The following is a 26,519-nucleotide window of genomic DNA, read 5'->3' as shown; positions in this document are numbered from 1 at the left end:
AGCAGATTCAGTTTTGCTGTCATCCTGCACTGATCTTGATATTCTAGGCTAACCAGGGGCTCTATTTTAACCGGTTATGTCCCCAATCTTCCAGTCCCCAAGACACCAATACCAACTACTTCAGATACTTAATACCTGTTCCTCATCTGAACATCACTGGCTCCTGTCAGTTCAGATATGCACTATCTTGCCTGGCCATGCAGACCTTAAAAACCATCTGATCCATCTGGATCCTCCCTGGTCTGTCACAAACCTGAATGACATTCAGATTTTCAACACTGCTTTGCTCTCAGTTGTCCCTCACTTCACATCCCTCCACTTCTCAATCCTTACTCTTCTTGAATTTAAAGGCCCTGAACCCCAATCTATACTCCGATCTCTAAATCAACCTGTCTTTGTACTCTAAGTCTCTCCCAGTTTTACCAATGCTGTTCCTACCCAAGCTCAGTTCTTAAATGCCAGAAAGGCTTCTTAGAAACGTTAGATTCTTGAAGTATAGGCAGGAAAGAAATAGTAGGTAGAAGGGTGAGGGCATGAAGGGAATAAAGCCTGAAGGAAAAACATGAGCAAATGTCCAAGTGTATGATGTAAATGAGAAAATATGAAATTGGCCTGAATGGAACAAGACAGTAATGTTAAGCCAGAGTCAGACAGAAGAGTCTGGGCTTGATAAAACAAGTTACTGAAAAACTGCTGTGTGCTCTTGGAACAGGGAGTGATAATATGAAACTGTTATCATGTACTGAAAAACACAAGCACAAAGGACGTGTTAGAGGCAAGATGAGTTACATGAAGCTCTCTTGGAAACTGTGGCATGAGGTAGTAATATCACGGTCTAGGTCTAGAATGGTGTCAGTGTCAGTGAGAAATGAAAAATCAATGCTCTAGGGTCTAGAAAGAAACAGTGACATATCTTAGTGACCAAGTAGGAGGAAGAAGAAGAGGACAGTTATGATGATGGTGATAATTGAGTGCTTACTGCATCTCAGGCACTCTTCTACGTAACTCAAAGCATTACTTTTAATCCTAACAACTCTATGAAATAGGAATTATTATTCTTCTCATTTGATAGATGAAAAAAACTGAAGCAGAAAGGTTAAGAAACTTGCTCAAGGTCATACAGATAGTAAATGGCACTCCAGGATATAAAGCCAGGCAGTAGAGTTCCAGAACCCATTCTTACGCACCGTTAAGAGACCTTTACATAGTTCAAGGAAGAAGGGAAGGAGTCCATGGAGTAGGAAAAGCAACAAGCCTAACAACTGGAAGAACACTTAAAGAATCATAGATCCTGTAAGACTACAAGGAAGGATGATAGTTTCGAAAACACGATTAACTAAGGTAAACTTGTTTAATAAGAACTGAGATTTCATGGTTTCAGTCCTTTTTGAAGCTGAAGGGTTAAGTTTCCTTGACCTAAAGACAACATAGTGGCAAAAAGAAAGGAAGATTCTTTTATCTTTTTTAAAATTTTATTTATTTATTTTATACAGCAGGTTCTTATTAGCTATCTATTTTATACATCTCAGTGTATATATGTCAACCCCAATCTCCCAATTCATCCCACCACCACCACCACCCCACCCCCGCTTTCCACCCATGGTTTCCATACATCTGTTCTCTACATCTCTGTCTCTATTTCTGCCTTGCAAACCAGTTCATCTATACCATTTTTCTATATTCCACAAATATGCATTAATATACTATATTTCTTTTTCTCTTTCTGACTTCACTCTGTATGACAGTATCTAGGTCCATCCACGTTTCTACAAATGACCCAATTTTGTTCCTTTATATGGCTGAGTAATATTCCATTTTATATATGTACCACTTCTTCTTTATCAATTCGGCTGTCGATACGCATTTAGGTTGCTCCCAATGACTTGGTTATTGTAAATAGTGCTGCAATGAACATTGGGGTGCATGTGTCTTTTAGAATTATGGTTTTCTCTGGGTATATGCCCAGTAGTGGGATTGCTGGGTCATATGGTAATTCTATTTTTACTTTTTTAAGGAACCTCCATACTGTTCTCCATAGTGGCTGTATCAACTTACATACCCACCAACAGTGCAAGAGGGTTCCCTCTTCTCCACAGCCTCTCCGGCATTTGTTGTTTGTAGATTTTCTGAGGGATGCCCATTCTAACCAGTGTGAGGTGATACCTCACTGTAGTTTTGATTTCCATTTCTCTAATAATTAGTGATGTTGAGCAGCTTTTCATGTGCCTCTTGGTCATCTGTATGTCTTCTATGGAAATATGTCTATTTAGGTCTTCTGCCCATTTTGGGATTGGGTTGTTCATTTTTTTAATATTGAGCTGCATGAGCTGTTTATATATTTTTGAGATTAATCCTTTGTCCGTTGATTTGTTTGCAAATATTTTCTCCCATTCTGAGGGTTGTCTTTTCGTCTTGTTTATACTTTCCTTTGCTTTGCAAAAGATTTTAAGTTTCATTAGGTCTCATATGTTTATTTTTGTTTTTATTTCCATTATTCTAGGAGGTGGATCAAAAAATATCTTGCTGTGATTTATGTCAAAGAGTGTTCTTCCTATGTTTTCTTCTAAGAGTTTTACAGTGTCCGGTCTTAGGTCTCTAATCTATTTTGACTTTATTTTTGTGTATGGTGTTAGACAGTGTTCTAATTTCACTCCTTTATAGGTAGCTGTCCAGTTTTCCTAGCATCACTTACTAAACAAGCTATCTTTTCTCCATTGTATACTCTTGCCTCCTTTGTCATACATTATTTGACCATAGGTGCGTGGGTTTATCTCTGGGCTTTCTATCCTGTTCCATTGATCTATATTTCTGTTGTTGTGCCAGTACCATACTGTCTTGATTACTGTAGCTTTGTAGTATAGTCTGAAGTCAGGGAGTCTCATTCTTCCAGCTCCCTTTTTTCCCGTCAAGACTGCTTTGGCTATTTGGGGTCTTTGGTGTCTCCATAGAAACTTTAAGATTTTTTGTTCTAGTTCTGTAAAAAATGCCATTGGTAATTTGATAGGGATTGCATTGAATCTGTAGATTGCTTTGGGTAGTACAGTCATTTTCATAATATTCATCCTTCCAATCCAAGAACATGGCACATATCTCCTCCTGTTTGTGTCATCTTTGATTTCTTTCACCAGTGTCTTATAGTTTTCTGAGTACAGTTCTTTTACCTCCTTAGGTAGGTTTATTCCCTTGTATTTTATTATTTTTGTTGCAATGGTGAATGAGATTGTTTCTCCTTAATTTCTTTCTGATATTTTGTTGTTAGTGCATAGAAATGCAAGAGATTTCTGTGCATTAATTTTGTATCCTGCAACTTTACCAAATTCATTGATTAACTCTAGAAGTTTTCTGGTGGCATCTTTTGGATTATCTATGTATAGTATCATGTCATCTGCAAAAAATGACAGTTCTACTTCTTCTTTCCTGATTTGGATTCCTTTTATTTCTTTTTCTTCTCTGCCGCGGCTAGGATTTCCAAAACTACGTTGAATAATAGTGGCGAGAGTGGACATCCTTGTCTTCTTCCTGATCTTAGAGGAAATGCTTTCAGTTTTTCACCATTGAGAATGATGTTTGCTGTGGGTTTGTTGTATATGGCCTTTATTATGTTGAGGTAGGTTCCCACTATGCCCACTTTCTGGAGTTTTTATCATAAATGGGTGTGGAATTTTGTCAAAAGCTTTTTCTACATCTATTCAGATGATCGTTTGGTTTTTATTCTTCAATTTGTTAATATGGTGTATCACACTGATTGATTTGCGTATATTGAAGAATCGTTGCATCCCTGGGGTAAATCCCACTTGATCATGGTGTATGATCCTTTTAATCATACACCATGGTGTTGTTGGATTCTGTTTGCTAGTGCTTCGTTCAGGATTTTTGCATCTATCTTCATCTGTGATATTGGTCTGTAATTTTCTGTCTTTGTATCATCTTTGTCCGGTTTGGGTATCAGGGTGATGGTGGCCTCGTAGAATGAGATTGGGAGTGTTCCATCCTCTGTGATATTTTGGAAGAGTTTGAGAAGGATGGGCATTAGCTCTTCTCTAAACGTTTGATAGAATTCACCTGTGAAGCCATCTGGTCCTGGACTTTTGTTTCTTGGAAGATTTTTAATCACAGTTTCAATTTCATTACTTGTGATTGGTCTGTTCATATTTTCTGTTTCTTCCTGGTTCAGTCTTGGAAGGTTATACCTTTCTAAGAATTTGTCCATTTCTTCCAAGTTCTCCATTTTATTGGCTTACATTTGCTTGTAGTAATCTCTTAGGATGCTTTGTATTTCTGCAGTGTCTGTTGTAACGTCTCGTTTTTCATTTCTAATTTTATTGATTTGAGTCCTCTCCCTCTTTTTCTTGATGAGTCTGGCTAAAGGTTTATTAATTTTGTTTATCTTCTCAAAGAACCAGGCTTTAGTTTTATTATCTTTGCTACTGCTTTGTTTCCATTTCATTTATTTTTGCTCTGATCTTTATGTTTTCTTTCCTTCTACTAACTTTGGGTTTTGTTTGTTCTTCTTTCTCTAGTTCCTTTAGGTGTAAGGTTAATTGTTTATCTGAGATTTTGTTGTGTCTTGAGGTAGGATTGTATTGCTATAAACTTCCCTCTTCGAACTGTTTTGCTGCATCCCATAGGTTTTGGATTGTCATGTTTTCGTTATCATTTGTCTCTAGGAATTTTTTTATTTTCTCCTTGATTTCGTCAGTGATCTCTTGGGTATTTAGTAACATTTTGTTTAGCCTCCATGTGTTTGTCTTTTTTACGTTTTTTTCCCTGTAATTTATTTCTAATCTCATAGCGTGTGGTCAGAAAAGATCTCGATATGATTTCAATTTTCTTAAATTTTCCAAGGCTTTATTTGTGATCCAAGATGTGATCTATCCTGGAGAATGTTCTGTATGCACTTGAGAAGAAAGTGTCATCTGCTGTTTTTGGATGGAATGTCCTATAAATATCAATTAAATCTATCTGGTCTGTTGTGTCATTTAAAGCTTGTGTTTCCTTATTAGTTTTCTGTCTGGATGATCTGTTCACTGGTGTAAGTGAGGTGTTAAAGTCCCCCACTGTTATTGTGTTACTGTCTATTTCCTCATTTATAGCTGTTAGCAGTTGCCTTATGTATTGAGGTGGTCCTATGTTGGGTGAATATATATTTATAACAGTTATACCTTCTTCTTGGATTGATCCCTTGATCATTATGTTGTGTCCTTCCTTGTCTCTTGTAACATTCTTTAAAGTTTATTTTATCTGATATGAGTATTGCTACTCCAGCTTTCTTTTGATTTCCATTTGCATGGAATATCTTTCACCATCCCCTCACTTTCAGTGTGTATGTGTCCCTATGTCTGAAGTGGGTCTCTTATAGACAGCATATATATGGGTCTTGTTTTTGTATCCATTCAGCCAGACTGTGTCTTTTGGTTGGAGCATTTAATCCATTCACATTTAAGGTAATTATTGATATGTATGTTCCTATGACCATTATCTTAATTGTTTTGGTTTTGTTTTTGTAGGTCCATTTCTTCTCTTGTGTTTCCCACTTAGAGAAGTTCCTTTAGCGTTTGTTGTAGAGCTGGTTTGGTGGTGCTGAATTCTCTTAGCTTTTGCTTGTCTGTAAAGCTTTTGATTTCTGTGTCAAAACTGAATGAGAGGGCTTCCCTAGTGGCGCAGTGGTTGAGAGTCCACCTGCCAATGCAGGGGACACGCGTTCGTGCCCCAATCCGGGAGTATCCCAATGTGCCGTGGAGCAGCTGGGCCCGTGAGCCATGGCTGCTGGGCCTGCGCGTCTGGAGCCTGTGCTCCACAACGGGAGAGGCTGCAGCAGTGAGAGGCCCGCGTACCACAAAAAAAAAAAAGAATGAGATCCTTGCTCGGTAGAGTAATCTTGGTTTTAGGTTCTTCCCTTTCATCACTTTAAATATATCATGCTACTCCCTTCTGGCTTGCACAGTTTCTGCTGAGAAATCAGTTGTTACCCTTATGGGAATTCCCTTTTATGTTATGTGTTGTTCTTCCCTTGTTGCTTTCAATAATTTTTCTTTGTCTTTAATTTTTACAATTTGATTACTATGTGTCTCAGCGTGCTTCCCCTTGGGTTTATCCCAACTGGAACTCTGTGTGCTTCCTGGACATGGGTGGCTATTTCCTTTCCCATGTTAGGAAAGTTTTCAACTATAATCTCTTCAAATATTTTCTCGGGTCCTTTCTCTCTCTCTTCTCCTTCTGGGACCCCTATAATGCAAATGTTGGTATGTTTAATGTTGTCCCAGAGGTCCCTTAGGCTTTCTTCATTGCTTTTCATTCTTTTTTCTTTATTCTGTCCTGTGGCAGTGATTTCCACCATTCTGTCTTCCAGGTCACTTATCCGTTCTTCTGCCTCAGTTATTCTGCTATTGATTCCTTCTAGTGTATTTTTCACTTCAGTTATTACATTGTTCACCTCTGTTTAAATCTTCTAGGTCTTTGTTAAACATTTCTTGCATCTTCTCCATCTTTGCCTCCATTCTTTTTCCAAAGTCCTGGATCATCTTCACTATCATTATTCTGAATTCTTTTTCTGTAAGGTTGCCTATCTCCACTTCAGTTCGTTGTTCTTCTGGAGTTTTATCTTGTTTCTTCATCTGGTACATAGTCCTCTGCCTTTTCATTTTGTCTATCTTTCTGTGAATGTGGTTTTCATTCCACAGGCTGCAGGATTACAGTTCTTGCTTCTGCTGTCTGCCCTTGGATAAGGCTATGTAAGCAGTTGTGCAAGCTTCCTGATGGGAGGGACTGGTGGTGGGTAGAGCTGGGTGTTGCTCTGGTGGGCAGAGCTCAGTAAAACTTTAATGCTTGTCTGCTTGTCTGCTGATGGGTGGGGCTGAGTTTCCTCCCTGTTGGTTGTTTGGCCTGAGGCGACCCAGCACTGGAGCCAACAGGCTCTTGGTGGGGCTAATGGTGAACTCTGGGAGGCCTCATGCCAAGGAATACTTCCCAGAACTTCTGCTGCCAGTGTCCTTGTCCCCACGGTGAGCCACAGCTGCCCCCTGCCTCTTCAGGAAACCCTCCAACACTAGCAGGTAGGTCTGGTTCAGTCTCCTATGGGGTCACTGCTCCTTCCCCCGGGTCCTGATACGCACACTACTTTGTGTGTGCCCTCCAAGAGTGGAGTCTCTGCTTCCCCCAGTCCTGTCAAAGTCCTGCAATCAAATCCCACTAGCCTTCAAAGTCTGAGTCTCTAGGAATTCCTCCTCCCGTTGCCAGACCCCCAGGTTAGGAAGCCTGACCTGGGAGTCAGAACCTTCACTCCAGTGGGTGGACTTCTGTGGTATAAGTGTTCTCCAGTTTGTGAGTCATCCACTCAGCAGTTATGGGATTTGATTTTATTGTGATTGCGCCCCTCCTGTCTCATTGTGGCTTCTCCTTTGTCTTTGGATGTGGGGTATCTTTTTTGGTGAGTTCCAGCGTCTTCCTGTCGATGACTGTTCAGCAGTTAGTTGTGATTCCTGTGCTCTTGCAAGAGGGAGTGAGCACACATCCTTCTACCCCGCCATCTTGAACCCATCTCCCAAGGACAGGGAGATTCTTAACTTAGATAGAGAATACACTGCAGTGTATCTATTTTTTGATCATTAAGTATATATACCCCATACTCACTTATCCCATAGTGAGGAACTCACTCTACTTCATGAAAGGATCAAGGTCACATTCAAAGAAGAGAATTTGTAATACTTTCCTTTACCCTGGCCCAGATATATGGTAATGAATAAAGCCAGAGTAATAATCATCAACTCTCACCATTAATCCTGTTCCTACACCCTTCTCTTGCTAACAGAATCTATAACTCTACATGTATGTGGCAACAGGTTCCAGTAAGGAATCACTCACAATAAAGGAGCCTTCGCTAAGGGAACGGCTACGTTTTTTTCTTTAGTCGTTCAGCATAACAGCCAGAAAAGCAATGAAAATTTGAGCTCTACAGATATTTGAATATGCATCATAAAAGTGTGTCTAAGTCAGTCTTTCCAGAGTTCTTAAAACCTTTAATACAAAGTCATCCCTGCTAGGTGTTACAGGTAACTCTGATTCTCAATGTAACTTCTCATGAAAATAAATACAAAATTATACTATTATTATATATTATATATATATTATTATATCTATAATTTGTCATTAGGCTAAAACCATACCTCTAAAAACTGATCTTTCTTTTAACATAGAGTACTTTTGCTTCTCCCTTTACACCTACACAGCAGATCCTTTGCATCAGCAGCTTCAGCTCCTAACCTACCAGAATTTCTCTGCCCCTCAGAGAGCTGCAATTAAATGAGGATGCAAGGTCACACTGTCCACAATCATTCACTAGTTAAGTGACAGTTTCCCATACAGCAACCTTGCAGTGTGGTATAATTTAAATTCCTACCTCAGGAAAATTACTAATCACTACATCACATGGACTTTCACTTATATCAACTATGAATGCCAAGAGTCTACTAAACATTCTATGAGAGGCTTTTCATCAAAGTGGATATAGGGAATAATAAACACTTACTTGAATTCAACAAAGTCAGATTTCCGTAGTCCTAATTCTACTGAATAGCAGGAAAAATGCAAAATAAAAGACTGCCCTAGATGAAATGAGAAGATTGGACCAGATGAAATGAGATCTCCTCCAACAATAAGCAAAGTTTGCAACCTTAAGTTAAGATATGATCTACAAACCTAGAAACTAAATTTAAAAACACCTGTAAACGTACAGGATCAACCTGAATGACAACTGGCCCCAAACAGTTTCCAGAAGCAGCAACCTCCACCTCGGTTTTATTTTGCTGCACGTAGCCTTTTATTCTTTTCCTTCACAGGCAATGCTCAACGGCCCTAAAGATTCCTGCTTCGATAAAAAAATCAGCAAATGATTATATCCAAGAAATATTCAGGTAAAACAGTCATTATTTAGAATATTTTATTTTTACAAATGGAATCTCACAAACATTAAACAAACAATATTATGAGCTAAAAAGTCAAGTAAGAATAAACTAACCACAATGTTACATATTGAGGGGTTTTTTTTTACTGCTAGAGTATATATGATTTGAGATATTGCCATGAATAACCTACCAGTTCTTCTTACTATTAACAAGACTGGGAAAGTCTTGATGGTTTCTACCAGATTTAGCTCGAACTCTATGCTAATGCAGGGAGCCTGTCTTCTGGCCTATCATTCACACAGGGCACATCTGCTTTCACTATGTGAAAGGAAGTGAGACAAAACCAAAACCAAGCCAGACAAGCACACAACACAACACAGAACGCACTATGAGACTGTTTAGAAGATTGTTTGTTAACATTAACAAGGACTGCAAATCTCCAGTAACTTAAGTTAACTAGATAATTTATGAAGATTGTCTCATGACATGTACTGGTAGAGCTCTACAGGTATGCTTCACTATATACAACCTGGTCTTCTATATAAATGTTTCTTAGTTTTTAAATTTTTCAAACAGGTTTTTATACTAAAGGTATAATGTACACAGTAAAAAAAAGTCAAACCGTAATAAAAGGTACGCAACGAAAAGTGAAAGTATCCTTTATTCCATACTATTCCTACTTGGTTAACTACTAAGAAATCAAATTCTGCTTTAAATGTATGGCCTTCAATATTCATTGTCTGTGCTTGACAGTAAAAAATAATTTCATCATGTAAATTAAGCCCCTTCCACAATTATCTGCTTATATTTTTATATTCAATAAGATGTTTCTTAAGTGATGTATACCTGTACAGCTCCATTCTAAGGGTTGCTGAGTTATTGCTGAATACTGCAAGATAAACAACAATTTTGGCATCAAGGTAACTGGCAGTCATGGTAAGAAGGCTTCTGGAACTCCTAGTTCATGAGATCATTTCAATATATATCCCAGGGCCACATACTGTCTCCTGTGCCTCAATATAAGTAAGATAGTTCCAAATGCAACCAAAGGATATTTTTTAGTCAAATTAAATTCTTTTGAATCCCTCTCCCAAATGTGCCTGGTTATGTTATATAGATTAGAATTCATTAAAATTGATCAACAGTTGGTTTATGGGTCAATATTTAATCTTTTAATAACATCAACAATAAATGACATTATTCTATTTAATCTACATCCATATAAAAATAAGCAAACTGTTTAAACATTTTCAAAAGTGTGCTATCTAGGTTCTGAGTTTGTTTTTTTAAGGTTGCCCTCATATGATTTATTCCTATGAAGGCAAAATCTAAGAAAAGGTGGTCCCAGAGAGCTAGAATTTATAAAATTTTAAAAGTATGTTTTTGATTTGAAATAAAAGTAGAAATCTTAAAATTTTAAGTTGTCTAATTACTATATAAGCTCGTTCTTACAAAGACACTTTTGTGCCTATATAACAAGAAAATATTTGTTGTTGCTTTTCTACCTTAAAAAAAAAAAAAAAAAAAAAAAGGAGGGCTTCCCTGGTGGCGCAGTGGTTGAGAGTCCGCCTGCCAATGCAGGGGACACGGGTTCATGCCCCGTCTGGGAAGATCCCACATGCCGCGGAGCGGCTGGGCCCGTGAGCCATGGCCGCTGAGCATCCGGAGCCTGTGCTCCACGGCGGGAGAGGCCACAACAGTGAGAGGCCCGCTTACCGCAAAAAAAAAACAGCAACTCTGGAAAGGAAAATATAATAAGATGAACTTGACTATATTTAAAGTTTTCATATATTAACAAAGTAGAAATTGCCTATATATACATAAACATAACTACAAAGTCACTATATAGCAGAAACATGCACACCAAAGCCAAAACTATTTTCAAATATTCATTTTAAAACCTAAGGTAACTTGGAAATCTTTTACAAATTAATATATTTGTAACGTAGACTCAAACATTTCATTTCCAAGGGCATTTCCAAACATTTCAATTTAAAACTAACTACAAGAAGCAAACAAGTCTAGTTACTTTTTCATGAATAACTAACCTCATTTTAATTTTATGTTGATTCAGTTCAGCTCCCACATTTAGAGTAAGTTTTAACTAGGAAGGTAGTATACCATAATAGTCAAATACCAGCAAAGTAATGGGAATGACAATAGAACATACCTCATGAGATGTTATAAAGAGATGATTACTAATCCACTGTTTCTCACCCAACCAAGGATCTCACTTATACAAACTTCCCAACTTATCCTTGCATCAATTTTTCTTTCTCTACTAGATCATGTCATCAACATTATAAACACTTTAATATCTCCCACCTTCAATAAAAATTCTCCCCAACACCATATTCCCATTGCCCTACTTCCTTGATTTATAGCAAAATTTCTCAAAAAAACTATCTATACTCACTGTCTTCATTTCCCTCCTTGATTCTTTCTTGAACCCACTCCAACTGTGCTTTCATCCCCACCGCCCCACAGAAACTGTTCTTACTAAAATAACCAGCAATCTCCATAGTATCCAATTATCAATCCTCATCTTATTTGACCTCTTGGCAGAATTTGACACACCTGATCATCTTTTCCTCCCTGACACATTTTCATCCTTTTGCCTCCCAGAGACTTCACTCACTCTTGGTTTTCCTCCTTCCCCACTGGTCCTCCTTCAAAATCTCCTTTGCAAATACTCATCTTCATCGTGACCTCTAAATTAAGCTGGCTTGCCTAAGGCCTTAGTCTTTGAACCTCTTCTCTATTTTACTCCCGAGGCAACCATGTCTGATTAAAGTTACACACTTAGCTGTGTTAAGTGTGATATGCCAACACAGCCTTGGCCTTCTTCCCTGTACTCCAGATTCATATACCTAGCTGCCTCACTTGGATACCTAATAGGTATCTCAACATTAACACAGGCAGAATAAAATTTAGATTTTATATAAACACTTCAAATTCCACTCCCCACCTCCACCCTTGTTTTCTCCTTTAATTAGTACAAACCCCAATTCCATCCTTCCAATTTCACAAGCCCAAACTTAAGAGTCATCCTTGACTTCTTCTATTTTATTGGTCCTGCCTTCCAAATACCCAGAATATACAGTTTCTCATCACCTCCACCTCTAGCTCCCAGCCAAAGGCATTATGTCATCTCTTTTCTGTACTATAGTAATAAGCCTCTGAAATTGGACTCCTTGCCCCCACAAAACAGAAAGTTCATACAGCAGCAAGAATAATCCTTTTCAAACCTAAGTCAGATCATGTCACTTTGCTGCTCAAAACTTCTCATTACTTGCCATATCACTTGGAATAAAAACCAAAGTTTGGGGCTTCCCTGGTGGCGCAGTGGTTGAGAGTCCGCCTGCCGATGCAGGGGACACGGGATCATGCCCCGGTCCGGGAAGATCCCACATGCCACGGAGCGGGCCCCGCAACAGGAGAGGCCACAACAGTAGAGGCCCGCGTACCGCAAAAAAAAAAAAAAAAAAAGAAGCAAAAACCAAAGTTTTTATGTTCTCCTACAAAGCCTCCCTACAATCTAGCCCCCGCAGCCTACCTCATCCACTACTCTTCTCCACACACACGCCACTCCAGCTACACTGGCCTTGCTTTTCCTCAAACACCTTAAGCGTATCCTGCCCCAGAGCCTTTGTCCTTGCTTTGTCCTCAACCTGAAACCCTTTTTCCCTGGGCATCTGCATAACTTCTCTCTCACATCATTTAGACTCAACTGTTACCTTATGAGGAAGACCTTTTCTTACTATCCTATCTAAACTAGCAACTCCCTACCCATACTGTCACTCTCAATCTTCTTATCTGCTTTATTTTTCTTAGCACCCATCAGCACCTGACACAGAATATAATTATTTATTTACTGTCTGTCTTCCCCAAATACTAAAAGGCAAGCACTACGAGAGTAGTGATTTTGTTTTATTCAAAGAGCAGCACAAAGAAGAGTATCTGGCATTTAGTCTGGTAGATATTTGCTGAATAACAAAATAAGTAATAGCAAGTCATTATGCTAAAAGTTTTATAAAGATTGGCTCACTTAATCTTCGGAAAAACTATATGAAAGTAATATTATTATTCCAATTTTACCAAGGAGACAAAGGCACAAGAGATTAAATAACTTATATGTCACAGTTGGTAAGTAGTATAGTCAGCTTCCTGAATCTTTTAAACGAGATGAAGTTAGATCATACAAATGGACTATTTAACAAAAAGTGTGGCACAAAAAATACATAACATTTATGGAATACTTATTATGTGCCAAACATTAATGTAAGCTTTTTATGTGTATTTACTCATTTAATTCTCATATTCTTTAATAAGTGGTTGCTATTATTTTTACTATTTACTATTTATCAAGGTACCAACCTGAACTCAACAGAAGTCACATAAAAGATGCTGCTGTGACAGAAATAGTACAAACTCCAACATTTACCAAATCAAAATTAACTGAATTCACATCATACACAGACACATAGTTAACTGTATGTTTGCTAGCCTGTAGTTCTCAAAAAGCCCTCTAACACAGACAAAATAGTCACAGATTTTCTTCATTAAAAAAAAAAAAAAATCTACCCCTCCCCTAAAAATGTGGCTGCTACTCCATACTGCACCATGTTTAATCCATTTTTTATTATAAGTTTAAAATTATGTGATTAAAGTAGATCTTTTCAATGTTTAAAACAGAACTTATTCATTTGTACCAAATACTACTGAAATCACCAAGTTTATCTAATGTAAACAACTCTCTGTTTTAAAAGTCAGTTTTATTACCAAAAGTAAATTTTGATATTTCTGCATCTGAGAAAATAAAGTAGCCAATTCCTTTATCCTTGAGTTAAAGTGAAAGCCACAGAAATCATGAAAGTTAGTGAATATAACTTCTTCAGTTCAACACAGCATTTGATTTTTAATTTTTAATTCAATCCGTAGATACCCATTCTTTATTAATAATTAACATATGAAAGATTCTGGGTAAAGACCCTTAAAACTTACGGTGCAATAATGGCTCTAGCAGGTCTTTTCGTGGACTGTACTTGTGAAAGCCAACCTTCTAGCTGTGCATTCAGTTGCGGTCCTATAAAAAGAGAAAGAGAGAAACAGGAGTGAGCAAAGCAATACAGTACTAATAACCATACATGACACAAAGTCCTCACTGAACCTATTTGGAACTAAAATAGCTTAATGGGCAGTGGATCATCATTTTGGATGTTAATGTTTGAAACTTAACCAACTACAAAGTTTCTAGTAGCAAGCCATGTGATAAAGACAAGCACTGATTCAACAAAATTTGCTTTTATCCATCCACTTATTTATTTACAACCATCTTCATTCAAGAACAATACAATCTACAATTTGAGGCAATGATCAAACAAAATGAAACAAGAAAGAGAAAAATATAGTATATGAAAAGAAAATAACTGAATATATTTTAGAGTACCAAAACCTGCCTTAATCACTAAAATCACATCCATGGAGTGATCATTACCACACTCAATGATCTTTCCTGCCATCCACTCCAGCTCCCTATTCCCATCACCATATCAATAACCAGTGTAACTACACCACCTCAAAAATCTCAATTTCAAGCATCCCACTCTCTTCACTTCCTATCATTCCAGTTCACGTCTAGAAATCTTTTGGAGTCACTTTTCCAACTGTCCTTCATCCTCTCTTCTTCACTTTTTATACCCATCCTGAGATTTGATGATCCATCACTGTAACCACTCCCTTGCCTGTGGCCTCCCTCCTTTGCTCCTCTCTTTCTCCAGTGTAGTCAAATCATAGTTAAAACCAACCTTCCACTTAACAAAGCACCTCCATCTGAACAGCTGAATGAGACTGTAAAGAAACACAACCATATGAACTTTGAAATTATACTCATAAATTACAGCAGATCCTTAGCAAACAAAGCTCAGAAATCATACCACGACAACCTAGTGAATTTGCTCACCTATCTTTAAGATAGAGAGTTACTTCATATAGCTTCTCTTTTTACCTTAAACCATCATCCCCTTCCCATTCCCATTCCCAACAGATGATCAAACTTTTCATTTCGTTAAGGAAAAACAAGCAGAATAACCAACCATCCTGGTTGCTCAGGACTTTGCCAGTTTTAGCACTGGAAGTCCTGCATCCTGGGAAACCTCCCAGTCTCAGGCAAACCTGAATGTTATTCGCCCTAAATTCAGAAGAGAACTACTTCCTCTTCCCACCATTTATTCTGCTTTCCCTACTGTTTCAACAAATTGTCCTTGCTCCTATCAAAAGCCAAACAAATTACTTCTGCACTGGATCTCACTTTGTTTTTCATACTCAAGGACTCTGCTCTTACAACTGTCCTTGTCTCCCGCACTAACTTTTCCCTTTTTACTAGATCATTATCATTACCATGCAAATATGCAATACTAGCAAATTGATTTCCCCCAACTACTGCCCCCTTTTTCTCTGGCTCTCTCTTTTTAAACTTTTAATAAAAAAATATTCAAACATTACAAAAGAACCTAGATAATAATATAACAAACACTCATGGATTGACAGCCCAAATAAATTAAACCTTAACATTCTATCTTATTTACTTAAGATCTTCTTTTATTAAGAAATAAAATACTGGACTTCCCTAGTGGTCCAGTGGTTAAGAATCTGCCTGCCAGTGCAGGGGACACAGGTTCAATCCCTGGTCCGGGAAGATCCCGTATTCCACGGAGCAACTAAGCCTGTGCGCCACAACTACTAAGCCCACGCTCTAGAGCCCGCGAGTCACAACTACTGAGCCCACATGCCTAGAGCCCATGCTCTGCAACAAGAGAAGCCACCGCAATGAGAAGCCCATGCGCCAGGGAAGTCCCAAAAATTGTTTTAAAAATAAAATAAAAACTAAAATAAAAATTAAAGGAGGGCTTCCCTGGTGGTGCAGAGGTTGAGAGTCTGCCTGCCGATGCAGGGGACATGGGTTCATGCCCCGGTCCGGGAAGATCCCACGTGCCGCGGAGCGGCTGGGCCCGTGAGCCACGGCCGCTGAGCCTGCGCGTCCGGAGCCTGTGCTCCGTTGCAACGGGAGAGGCCACAACAGTGAGAGGTCCGCATACAGCAAAAAAATAAATAAATAAAAAATTAAAGGGACTTTCCTGGTGGCACAGTGGTTAAGAATCTGCCTGCCAATGCAGGGGACACAGGTTCAAGCCCTGGTCCTGGAAGATCCCACATGCCACGGAGCAACTAAGCCCGTGCGCCACAACTATTGAACCTGTGCTCTAGAGCCCACGAGTCACAACTACTGAGCCCGTGAGCCACAACTACTGAGTCCACGTGCCACAACTGCTGACGCCCACGTGCCTACAGCCGGTGCTCCACAACAAGAGAAGCCACCGCAGTGAGAAGTCCGTGCACCACAATGATGAGTGGCCCCCGCTCACTGCAACTGGAGAAAGCCCACATGATGCAACAAGGACCCAATGCAGCCATAAATAAATAAATACATTTATTAAAAATAAAAACTTTCTAAAAATGTAAATTTAAAAAAAAGCTAAATAAGCCTCTAATCAGCAACTCAGGACCATCTTTCTCAAGGACCCAAAAGCCATCTCTTTGAAATGTGATAATCAAGGGAGATAGTGCCCCTTTCTGCCAGTTTCTGTGGGATAGGAACTAACTTCAGAGGGCCACCTAGCCCCAAGGTGCAAAATTACCTCCTGTCATAAAAATATGTAAGTTTAGTTTTCCTTTGGATAAAGCAATTAGCTAATACATACGGTCACCTCAATTACCAAGTGAATTTAGGATGAACTACGTGTGACAAATGTTTCTATCAAGTCCTCTTACTTGAACACTACTCATAATTTATCTTGAGAATATGCATATAATGGATTTTATCTGCTTAGCTAAATAAAAGGATGAGCACTCTTCACATCTTTGCAATCTGTTAGCAGATAGCCGGTGACGTGCATCATATGGTAGCTTAATGCTTAGTCAAAAATAAAATTTTCTTTCTCTTCTACCTTTGAAGAGAAGTTTTCTGAGATGGCAGGAGGTTTTGGTTTAAATTATATTTCTCCAACATCAGCAATGTCTCAAAATTCCCATTTCCCTACATCCTTACCAACGTCTGATACTGTCAGAATTTTTCATTTTTGCCAATTTGATATGGGTATGAAATCGTACCCCTTTGTTTCTTCTAATTTGTACTTGCCAAATATCCATTGAGATGAAGCATTTACAGATTTGGAAATTCTGTGTTTAGGACTATATACAAAAACAAGTCAAGTTTATAAATGGCTAGCCCATCTATAAACTGCCAAAGTACAAAAAAGGTCCGATTCAGCAATCAAATGATGTACTTTATTTTCAAAACTTAGATTTAAGAACAGTTACCAAAAAACTTATATTAAATAATTTCATTACTAATTCAAGGAAAAATGGTTCCTAATTTCAAAGTAAATTAAAATTTTCGCTTCCTAATAAATTTCATGTTAACTTAAAATAAGTATTTCCATGTCACAGGAAGTTTACAAAACAAATTTCAAACGAAATAAAACAAAGAAAACAATATCTCCCAATTCAGCAACCCTACTGCCACCAACTTCACTGGTTTTAAGCACTAAACCAAGCTTTCTTAACAGTCCTTCTGTAAAATAACCAGTTTCTTCATAAGGATCCTAAGGTAAAAGTCAAACTCCAAGTTTCTCAATTATTTTTAAGTAAGATAACTGAGTGTATCTATTTATTACAAATGGCTGCTTAACTGTTGATCTGTAAAGTGTCAAATAAAAAATAAATTTGCATTCTTCCACAGAAGCTGATACTTGGCAATATGGCATCCTTAATACATGAAGGTGATGCAGAATGCGTGCTTTCTTTCTCAAATATCACTGAATTTGAAGGCACACTGATGAATGGAAAAAATCAATCAAAAGGAAAAATCCTAGCAAAACTACTTCATGGCTGTGTGACCTTGCCCTGAGAGGAATAAATGGGCATGTACACCTTTGGATAAACAGTAAAAGTAGGTTCCCAAAGGATCAATGCTAAGGTATTTCCTTAAGAAACAGACAATAAATAATGTGCTGTCGGCAAGTCAGTACACTTCTGTTTGAGTCCCAATTAAATCAAACAATATTTCACAAAAAAGTTTATTTGCATAGTGACAAAACCACAAAGATACTAAACACACACACACATTTTCAGGAATTCCTATGCAACCAATTAACAGAACCATTCTAAAATACGGTAATTAACCAAGCCAAATTGATTTTTAACTCTCTTTAGTCTGCTCCTCCTATTCCTCTTCGGAGAGAAAAAAAATTCAACAGCCTCCTGACTCTGAAAAAAATCATGTGTTCTATAAACTGTTCTCAAAAAATGTGCCAATGGAACCACCTGAGGATCTCATTAAAATACTAACTATGGGGGGCTTCTCTGGTGGCGCAGTGGTTGAGAGTCTGCCTGCTGATGCAGGGAACATGGGTTCGTGCCCCAGTCCAGGAAGATCCCACATGCCGCAGTGGCAGAGGCCACAACAGTGAGAGGCTTGCATACCGCCAAAAAAAAAAAAAAAAAAAATACGAATTATGATTCTGTAGGTCTGGAGTGGGGCCTGAGATCCTTCATTTCTAATATACTCTGCAAGTAACAGCAACGTTTGCTGGCCTATAGGCCACACTCCAATAGCAAGTCTAGATCAACGGTGGCCAACCAAAAAAGGGACTTGGACCACAAAGACTCCACAAAACTATATGCATAACAAGTTTTACCTAAAGATAAAATAAATCTCTAGATAAATGTAAGATCTATCACTTACAGATTAAGAAATACATATTCATTTAACAGTGGTAATGAAACTTCTTTTACCTTTTTAAAATCATCTATTTTGTCAATCAAGAGATAGTAAAGAATAATTACTGTCCTCTAGGAAATTCCATACTTTCTAACATGAAGTAGGTTCCTTAAAAAGAGGAAAGTAGAGAAGAACTACAATCCTGCAGCCTGTGGAACGAAAGCCACATTCACAGAAAGACAGACAAGATGAAAGGCAGAGGGCTATGTACCAGATGAAGAACAAGATAAAACCCCAGAAAAACAACTAATTGAAGTGGAGACAGGCAACCTTCCAGAAACAGAATTCAGAATACTGATAGTGAACATGATCCAGGACCTTGAAAAAGAATGGAGGGAAAGATCGAGAAGATGCAAGAAATGTTTAAGAAAGACCTAGAAGAATTCAAGAACAAACACCTAGAAGAATTAAAGAACAAACAAACAGAGAAGAACAATACAATAACTGAGATGGAAAATACACTAGAAGGAATCAATAGCAGAATAACTGAGGCAGAAGAAAGGATAAGTGACCTGGAAAACAAAAGGGTGGAAATTACTGCCAAGGAACAGAATAAAGAAAAAAGTATGAAAAGAAATGAAGACAGCCTAAGAGACCTCTGGAACAACATGAAACTCAACAATATTCACATTATAGGGGTCCCAGAAGGAGAAGAGAAAGAAATGACCCAAGAAAATATTTGAAGAGATTATAGTCGAAAACTTCCCTAACATGGGAAAGAAAATAGCCATCCATGTCCAGGAAGCACAGAGAGTTCCAGGCAGGATAAACCCAAGGAGAAACGCCAAGAAACATAGTAATCAAACTGACGAAAATTAAAGACAAAGAAAAATTATTGAAAGCAACAAGGGAAAAATGATCAATAACATAAAAGGGAACTCCCATAACGTTAAGAGCTCATTTCTCAGCAGAAACTCTACAAGCCAGAAGGGAGTGGCATAATATATTTAAAGTGATGATAGGGAAGAACCTACGACCAAGATTACCCTACCCAGCAAGGATCTCATTCAGTTTCAACAGAGAAATCAAAAGCTTTACAGACAAGCAAAAGCTAAGAGAATTCAGCAGCACCAAACCAGCTCTAAAGCTACAACAAATGCTAAAGGAACTTCTCTAAGTATAAAACACAAGAGAAGAAAAGGACCCACAAAAACAAAGCCAAAACAATTAAGAAAATGGTCATAGGAACATACATATCGATAATCACCTTAACTGTGAATGGATTAAATGCTCCAACCAAAAGACACAGGCTGGCTGAATGGATACAAAAACAAGACCCACATATATGCTGTCTACAAGAGACCCACTTCAGACCTACGGACACATACACACTGAAAGTGAGGGGATGGCGAAAGATATTCCATGCAAATGGAAATCAAAAGAAAGCTGGAGTAGCAATACTCATATCAGATAAAATAAACTTTAAATTAAAGAATGTAACAAGAGACAAGGAAGGACATGACATAATGATCAAGGGATCAATCCAAGAAAAAGATATAAGTTATAAACGTATATTCACCCAACACAGGACCACCTCAATACATAGGGCAACTGCTAACAGCTATAAAAGAGGAAATAGACAGTAACACAATAATAGTGGGGGACTTTTAACACCTCACTTACACCAGTGAACAGATCATCCAGACAGAAAATTAATAAGGAAACACAAGCTTTAAATGACACAACAGACCAGATAGATTTAATTGATATTTATAGGACATTCCATCCAAAAACAGCAGATGACACTTTCTTCTCAAGTGCGCACAAAACATTCTACAGGATAGATCACACCTTGGGTCACAAATAAAGCCTTGGAAAATTTTAGAAAACTGAAATCATATCAAGCATCTTTTCCGACCACAATGCTATGAGATTAGAAATAAACTACAGGGGAAAAAACGTAAAAAAGACAAACACATGGAGGCTAAACAAAATGTTACTAAATAACCAAGAGATCACTGAAGAAATCAAGGAGAAAATAAAAAAATACCTAGAGACAAATGACAACGAAAACATGACAATCCAAAACCTATGCAATGCAGCAAAAGCAGTTCGAAGAGGGAAGTTTATAGCAATAAAATCCTACCTCAAGAAACAAGAAAAATCTCAAATAAACAATCTAAACTTACACCTAAAGGAACCAGAAAAAGAAGAACAAACAAAACCCAAAGTTAGTAGAAGGAAAGAAAACATAAAGATCAGAGCAAAAATAAATGAAATAGAAACAAAGCAGTAGCAAAGATAATAAAACTAAAGCCTGGTTCTTTGAGAAGATAAACAAAATTGATAAACCTTTAGCCAGACTTACCAAGAAAAAGAGAGAGAAGACTCAAATCAATAAAATTAGAAATGAAAAACGAGAAGTTAAAACAGACACTGCAGAAGTACAAAGCATACGAAGAGACTACTACAAGCAAATGTATGCCAATAAAATGGACAACTTGGAAGAAATGGACAAATTCTTGGAAAGGTATAAGCTTCCAAGACTGAAGCAGGAAGAAACAGAAAATATGAACAGACCAATCACAAGTAATGAAATTGAAACTGTGATTAAAAATCTTCCAAGCAGTAATAAAGGCATCATTGTGATTATGAAAAAAAAAAAATCTTCCAAGAAACAAAAGTCCAGGACCAGATGGCTTCACAGGTGAATTCTATCAAACGTTTAGAGAAGAGCTAATGCCCATCCTTCTCAAACTCTTCCAAAATATCACAGAGGATGGAACACTCCCAATCTCATTCTACGAGGCCACCATCACCCTGATACCCAAACCGGACAAAGATGATACAAAGACAGAAAATTACAGACCAATATCACCGATGAAGATAGATGCAAAAATCCTGAACGAAGTACTAGCAAACAGAATCCAACAACAACATGGTGTATGATTAAAAGGATCATACACCATGATCAAGTGGGATTTATCCCAGGGATGCAACGATTCTTCAATATATGCAAATCAATCAATGTGATACACCATATTAACAAATCGAAGAATAAAAACCAAACGATCATCTGAATAGATGCAGAAAAAGCTTTTGACAAAATTCCACACCCACTTATGATAAAAACTCTCCAGAAAGTGGGCACAGAGGGAACCTACCTCAACATAATAAAGGCCATATACAACAAACCCACAGCAAACATAATTCTCAATGGTGAAAAACTGAAAGCATTTCCTCTAAGATCAGGAAGAAGACAAGGATGTCCGCTCTCGCCACTATTATTCAACGAAGTTTTGGAAATCCTGGCCACGGCGGTCAGAGAAGAAAAAGAAATAAAAGGAATCCAAATCAGAAAAGAAGAAGTAAAACTGTCACTGTTTGCAGATGCCTTGATACTATACATAGATAATCCAAAAGATGCCACCAGAAAACTACCAGAGCTAATTAATGAATTTGGTAAAGTTGCAGGATACAAAATTAATGCACAGAAATCTCTTGCATTCCTATGCACTAACAACAAAATATCAGAAAGAAATTAAGGAGAAACAATCTTATTCACAATTGCAACAAAAATAATAAAATACAAAGGAATAAACCTACCTAAGGAGGTAAAAGACCTGTACTTAGAAAACTGTAAGGCACTGGTGAAAGAAATCAAAGATGACACAAACAGAAGGAGAGATATGCCATGTTCTTGGATTGGAAGGATGAATATTATGAAAATGACTATACTACCCAAAGCAATCTACAGATTCAACGCAATCCCTATCAAATTACCAATGGCATTTTTTACAGAACTAGAACAAAAAATCTTCAAGTTTCTATGGAGACACCAAAGATCCCAAATAGCCAAAGCAGTCTTGAGGGAAAAAAACGGAGCTGGAAGAATGAGACTCCCTGACTTCAGACGATACTACAAAGCTACAGTAATCAAGACAATATGGTACTGGCACAACAACAGAAATATAGATCAATGGAACAAGACAGAAAGCCAAGAGATAAACCCACGCACCTATGGTCAACTAATCTATGACAAAGGAGGCAAGAATATACAATGGAGAAAAGACAGTCGCTTCAATAACTGGTGCTAACAAAACTGGACAGCTACCTATAAAAGAATGAAATTAGAATACTCCCTAACACCATACACAAAAAAAACTCAAAATGGATTAGAGACCTAAATGTTAAGACCAGACAGTATAAAACTCTTAGAGGAAAACATAGGAAGAACACTCTTTGACATATATCACAGCAAGAACTTTTTCGATCCACCTCCTTGAGTAATGGAAATAAAAACAAAAGTAAACAAATGGGACCTAGTCAAACTTAAAAGCTTTAGCAAAGCTGAGGAAACTACAAACAAGACGAAAAGAAAACCCTCAGAATGGGAGAAAATATTTGCAAACAAATCAACAGACAAAGGATTAATTTCCAAAATATATTAACAGCTCACGCAGCTCAATATTAAGAAAACAAACAACCCAATCCCAAAATGGGCAGAAGACCTAAATAGACATTTCTCCAAAGAAGGCATACAGATGTCCAAGAAGTACATGAAAAGCTGTTCAACATCACTAATTATTAGAGAAATGCAAATCAAAACTACAGTGAGGTATCACCCACACCAGTTAGAATAGACTTCATCAGAAAATCTACAAACAACAAATGCTGGAGAGGGTGTGGAGAAAAGGGAACCCTCTTGCACTGCTGCTGGGTATGTAAATTGGTACAGCCACTACGGAGAACAGTATGGAGGTTCCTTAAAAAACTAAAAATAGGGCTTCCCTGGTGGCGCAGTGGTTGAGAGTCCACCTGCTGATGCAGGGGACACGGGTTCGTGCCCCAGTCCTGGAAGATACCACATGCCGCGGAGCAGCTGGGCCCATGAGCCATGGCCACTGAGCCTGCGCGTCCAGAGTCTGTGCTCCACAATGGGAGAGGCCACAACAGTGAGGGGTCTGCATACCGCAAAAAAAAAAAAAAAAACTAAAAATAGAATTACCATATCACCCAGCAATCCCACTACTGGGCATATACCCAGAGGAAACCATAATTCAAAAAGACACATGCACCCCAGTGTTCACTGCAGTACTATTTACAATAGCCAGGTCATGGAAGCAACCTAAGTGGCCATCGACAGCCGAATGGATAAAGAAGATGTGGTACATATATACAATGGAATATTACTCAGCCATAAAAAGGAAAAACTGGGTCATTTGCAGAGATGTGGATGGATCTAGAGACTGTCATACAGAGTGAAGTAAGTCAGAAAGAGAAAAACAAATATCGTATATTAACGCATATATGTGGAACCTAGAAAAATGGTACAGATGAACTTTTGTGCAGGGCAGAAACAGAGACACAGATGTAGAGGACAAATGTATGGACACCAATCAGGGAAAGTGGCGGGGGCGGGAGGCGGTGGGATGAACTGGGAGATTGGGATTGACATATATATATACTAATATGTATAAAATGGATGAGTAATAAGAACCTGCTGGGTAAAAGAATAAATTAAATTAAATTCAGGAAAAAAAAAAGAGGAAGGTAGAATACACCTCAAAAACCCCGAGTACCAAAATAAAATTAAACTTTTTTTAAATAAATAAATAAAGCCTGAGGACCATTCTAGTCCTATCACTTACCTTTCCTAGAATTTTTTCTGTATTATGTTTCAGTCACCACACAGCTTTATGTTCCACTAGTTATTTAATAAACTATTACATCATAAGGTTAACTATGATCAATCATGTTATAATTTGCTTTCATTTGTTAACTGAATAAATATTTATGGAGCATCTATTTATGTGCCAGGAAGTGGGATGAATGCTGGAGTTATAGCAATAAAAACAAGACAGGAGATGGGACTTCCCTCGTGGTCCAGTGGTAAAGAATCCTCCTTGCAATGCAGGGGATGTGGGTTCAATCCCTGGTCAGGGAACTAAGATCCCACATGCTGTGGGGCAACTAAGCCCATGCACCACAACTATTGAGCTTGCCCGCCTCAACTAGAGAGCCTGCGTGCCGCAAACTACAGAGCCCATGCACTCTGGAACCCATGCCAGAGCTACAGAGCCCACCAGCCCTGGAGTCTGTGCACCACAAATAGAGAAGAGAAAACCCGCACGCCACAACTTAGAGAGAAGCCCGTGCACCGCAATGGCAAGATCCCACATGCCTCAACGAAGATCCCGCGTGCTGCAACTAAGACCCGATGCAGCCAAAGATAAATAATAAATATTTTTTTAACTTAAAAAAAAAAAAAGACAGGAAAGATACCTGCCTTCGTGACACTTTATAAGTGTCAATGTCTTACATCCAAAGAATGGCAGAAAGATGATAAATTCAGACACCAGGACAAGCTAATAGGAAAGACAATTTTGGTTAGGAGAGAAGCCTTCCAGTACTAATCAAAGTATTCCACATACATAAGGTAAAGAATGATCAACTATCACAATTTTTTTAACATTCTCTTTTAATTGGTACCAGCATAGTAAATATAATTCTACAGGACTGGTTAAAACAAAGTAACCAGGCTTCCCTGGTGGTGCAGTGGTTAAGAATCGTCTTGCCAATGCAGGGGACACGGGTTCGAGCCCTGGTCCGGGAAGATCCCACATGCCACGGAGCAACTAAGCCCGTGCGCCACAACTACTAAGCCTGCACTCTAGAGCCCATGAGCCACAACTACTGAAGCTCACGTGCCTAGAGACCGTGCTCCGCAACAAGAGAAGCCACTGCAATGAGAAGCCTGCGCACCGCAATGAAGAGCAGCGCCCGCTCGCCGCAACTAGAGAAAGCCCACGTGCAGCAACGAAAAACCAACACAGCCAAAAATAAATAAATAAAATGAAAAATTTTTTAAATGTAAAAAACCCCCAAAAAACCAAAGTAACAAGAGACAAAGCAGAAGTAAAAAATACAAAGCCAAAAAAGTAGGTTGTCACCACCTAGTATTTTCTTCTTAATCACTCTAAATCTGTTAAATCTGTTAAAACCAAGCTAAGAAATAAACTCTAACCTGTGATGGAAAGTCTACAAATAATAAGATTAATATGTTAGGGAGTTCCTAGGTGGCCTAGTGGTTAGGATTTGGCGCTCTCACTACGGAGGCCCAGGTTCAATCCCTGGTTGGGGAACCATCCCGCATGCCGCGCAGCGTGGCCAAAACACGAAGATAAATAAAGATTAACATGCTAGACTTTTAATGACAGTGGCTCCTGGATCAATGAATGTTACAGGCCAATAAAATTTCAGTAGAAATTTAAGGGACCAACATAGGGTTGCAATTTTTTTTTTTTTTTGCACATGTCAACTTTATTTGAAGTACTGACAGTAAACTTATTCAAAACAATGTAATGTTGCCTTGACGTATTTTGTATATGAGAAAGATGAATGTGAACATTTTCCATCACAGTACTGGTTGTACAATGATAATTATCATGATTATAAAATTTGTAGCAAGATGGATCCTGGTTTTCCATATTTAGTGCTATTCTAATTATATATTTTATATTAAAAAGAAGATTAAAGTAATGAGAAGTCCAAAATGTCAAAAACATGAGCTCTCATCTCAAAACAGATTTTGTCATTATAGATGGTCTAATTTCCATCCCAATAATAATGTCATGTTACTTCACTATCAATATATTATGCAGGTAAAATGAGATGATACATTATCAATTAAATTTTTTTTTTTTTTTTTTTTTTGCAGTACGCGGGCCTCTCACTGTTGTGGCCTCTCCCGTTGCGGAGGATAGGCTCCGGACACGCAGGCTCAGCGGCCATGGCTCACGGGCCATGTGGGATCTTCCCGGACCGGGGCATGAACC

The 26,519-nt window shown here is 38.2% G+C and overlaps 1 protein-coding gene across 7 annotated transcripts in view; it reads right to left on the bottom strand.

Moving 5' to 3' along the window:
• The window catches only part of MEMO1 (mediator of cell motility 1), a 141,776-nt gene that overhangs the window by 63,687 nt on the left and 51,570 nt on the right, over positions 1 to 26,519 (bottom strand). For 6 of the 7 annotated variants that reach the window (XR_007471026.1, XM_033425228.2, XM_049696346.1 and 3 more), the window contains exon 2: positions 13,905 to 13,986. Coding sequence is in view for 3 of the 7 variants with exons in the window: in XM_033425228.2 (XP_033281119.1) it covers positions 13,905 to 13,986 (82 nt within the window). In the remaining 4 variants the exon portion in view is untranslated. Of the gene's footprint in view, positions 1 to 8,524; positions 8,544 to 13,904; positions 13,987 to 26,519 lie in introns of those variants that run through there. The other variant, XM_049696348.1, reaches the window with a different exon arrangement.

This window comes from Orcinus orca, chromosome 13 (genome assembly GCF_937001465.1).
Source record: "Orcinus orca chromosome 13, mOrcOrc1.1, whole genome shotgun sequence".
Classification (NCBI taxonomy): Eukaryota; Metazoa; Chordata; class Mammalia; order Artiodactyla; family Delphinidae; genus Orcinus; species Orcinus orca.
The sequence above is the reverse complement of the archived record's forward strand: the minus strand, read 5'-3'. Positions and strand labels throughout refer to the sequence as shown.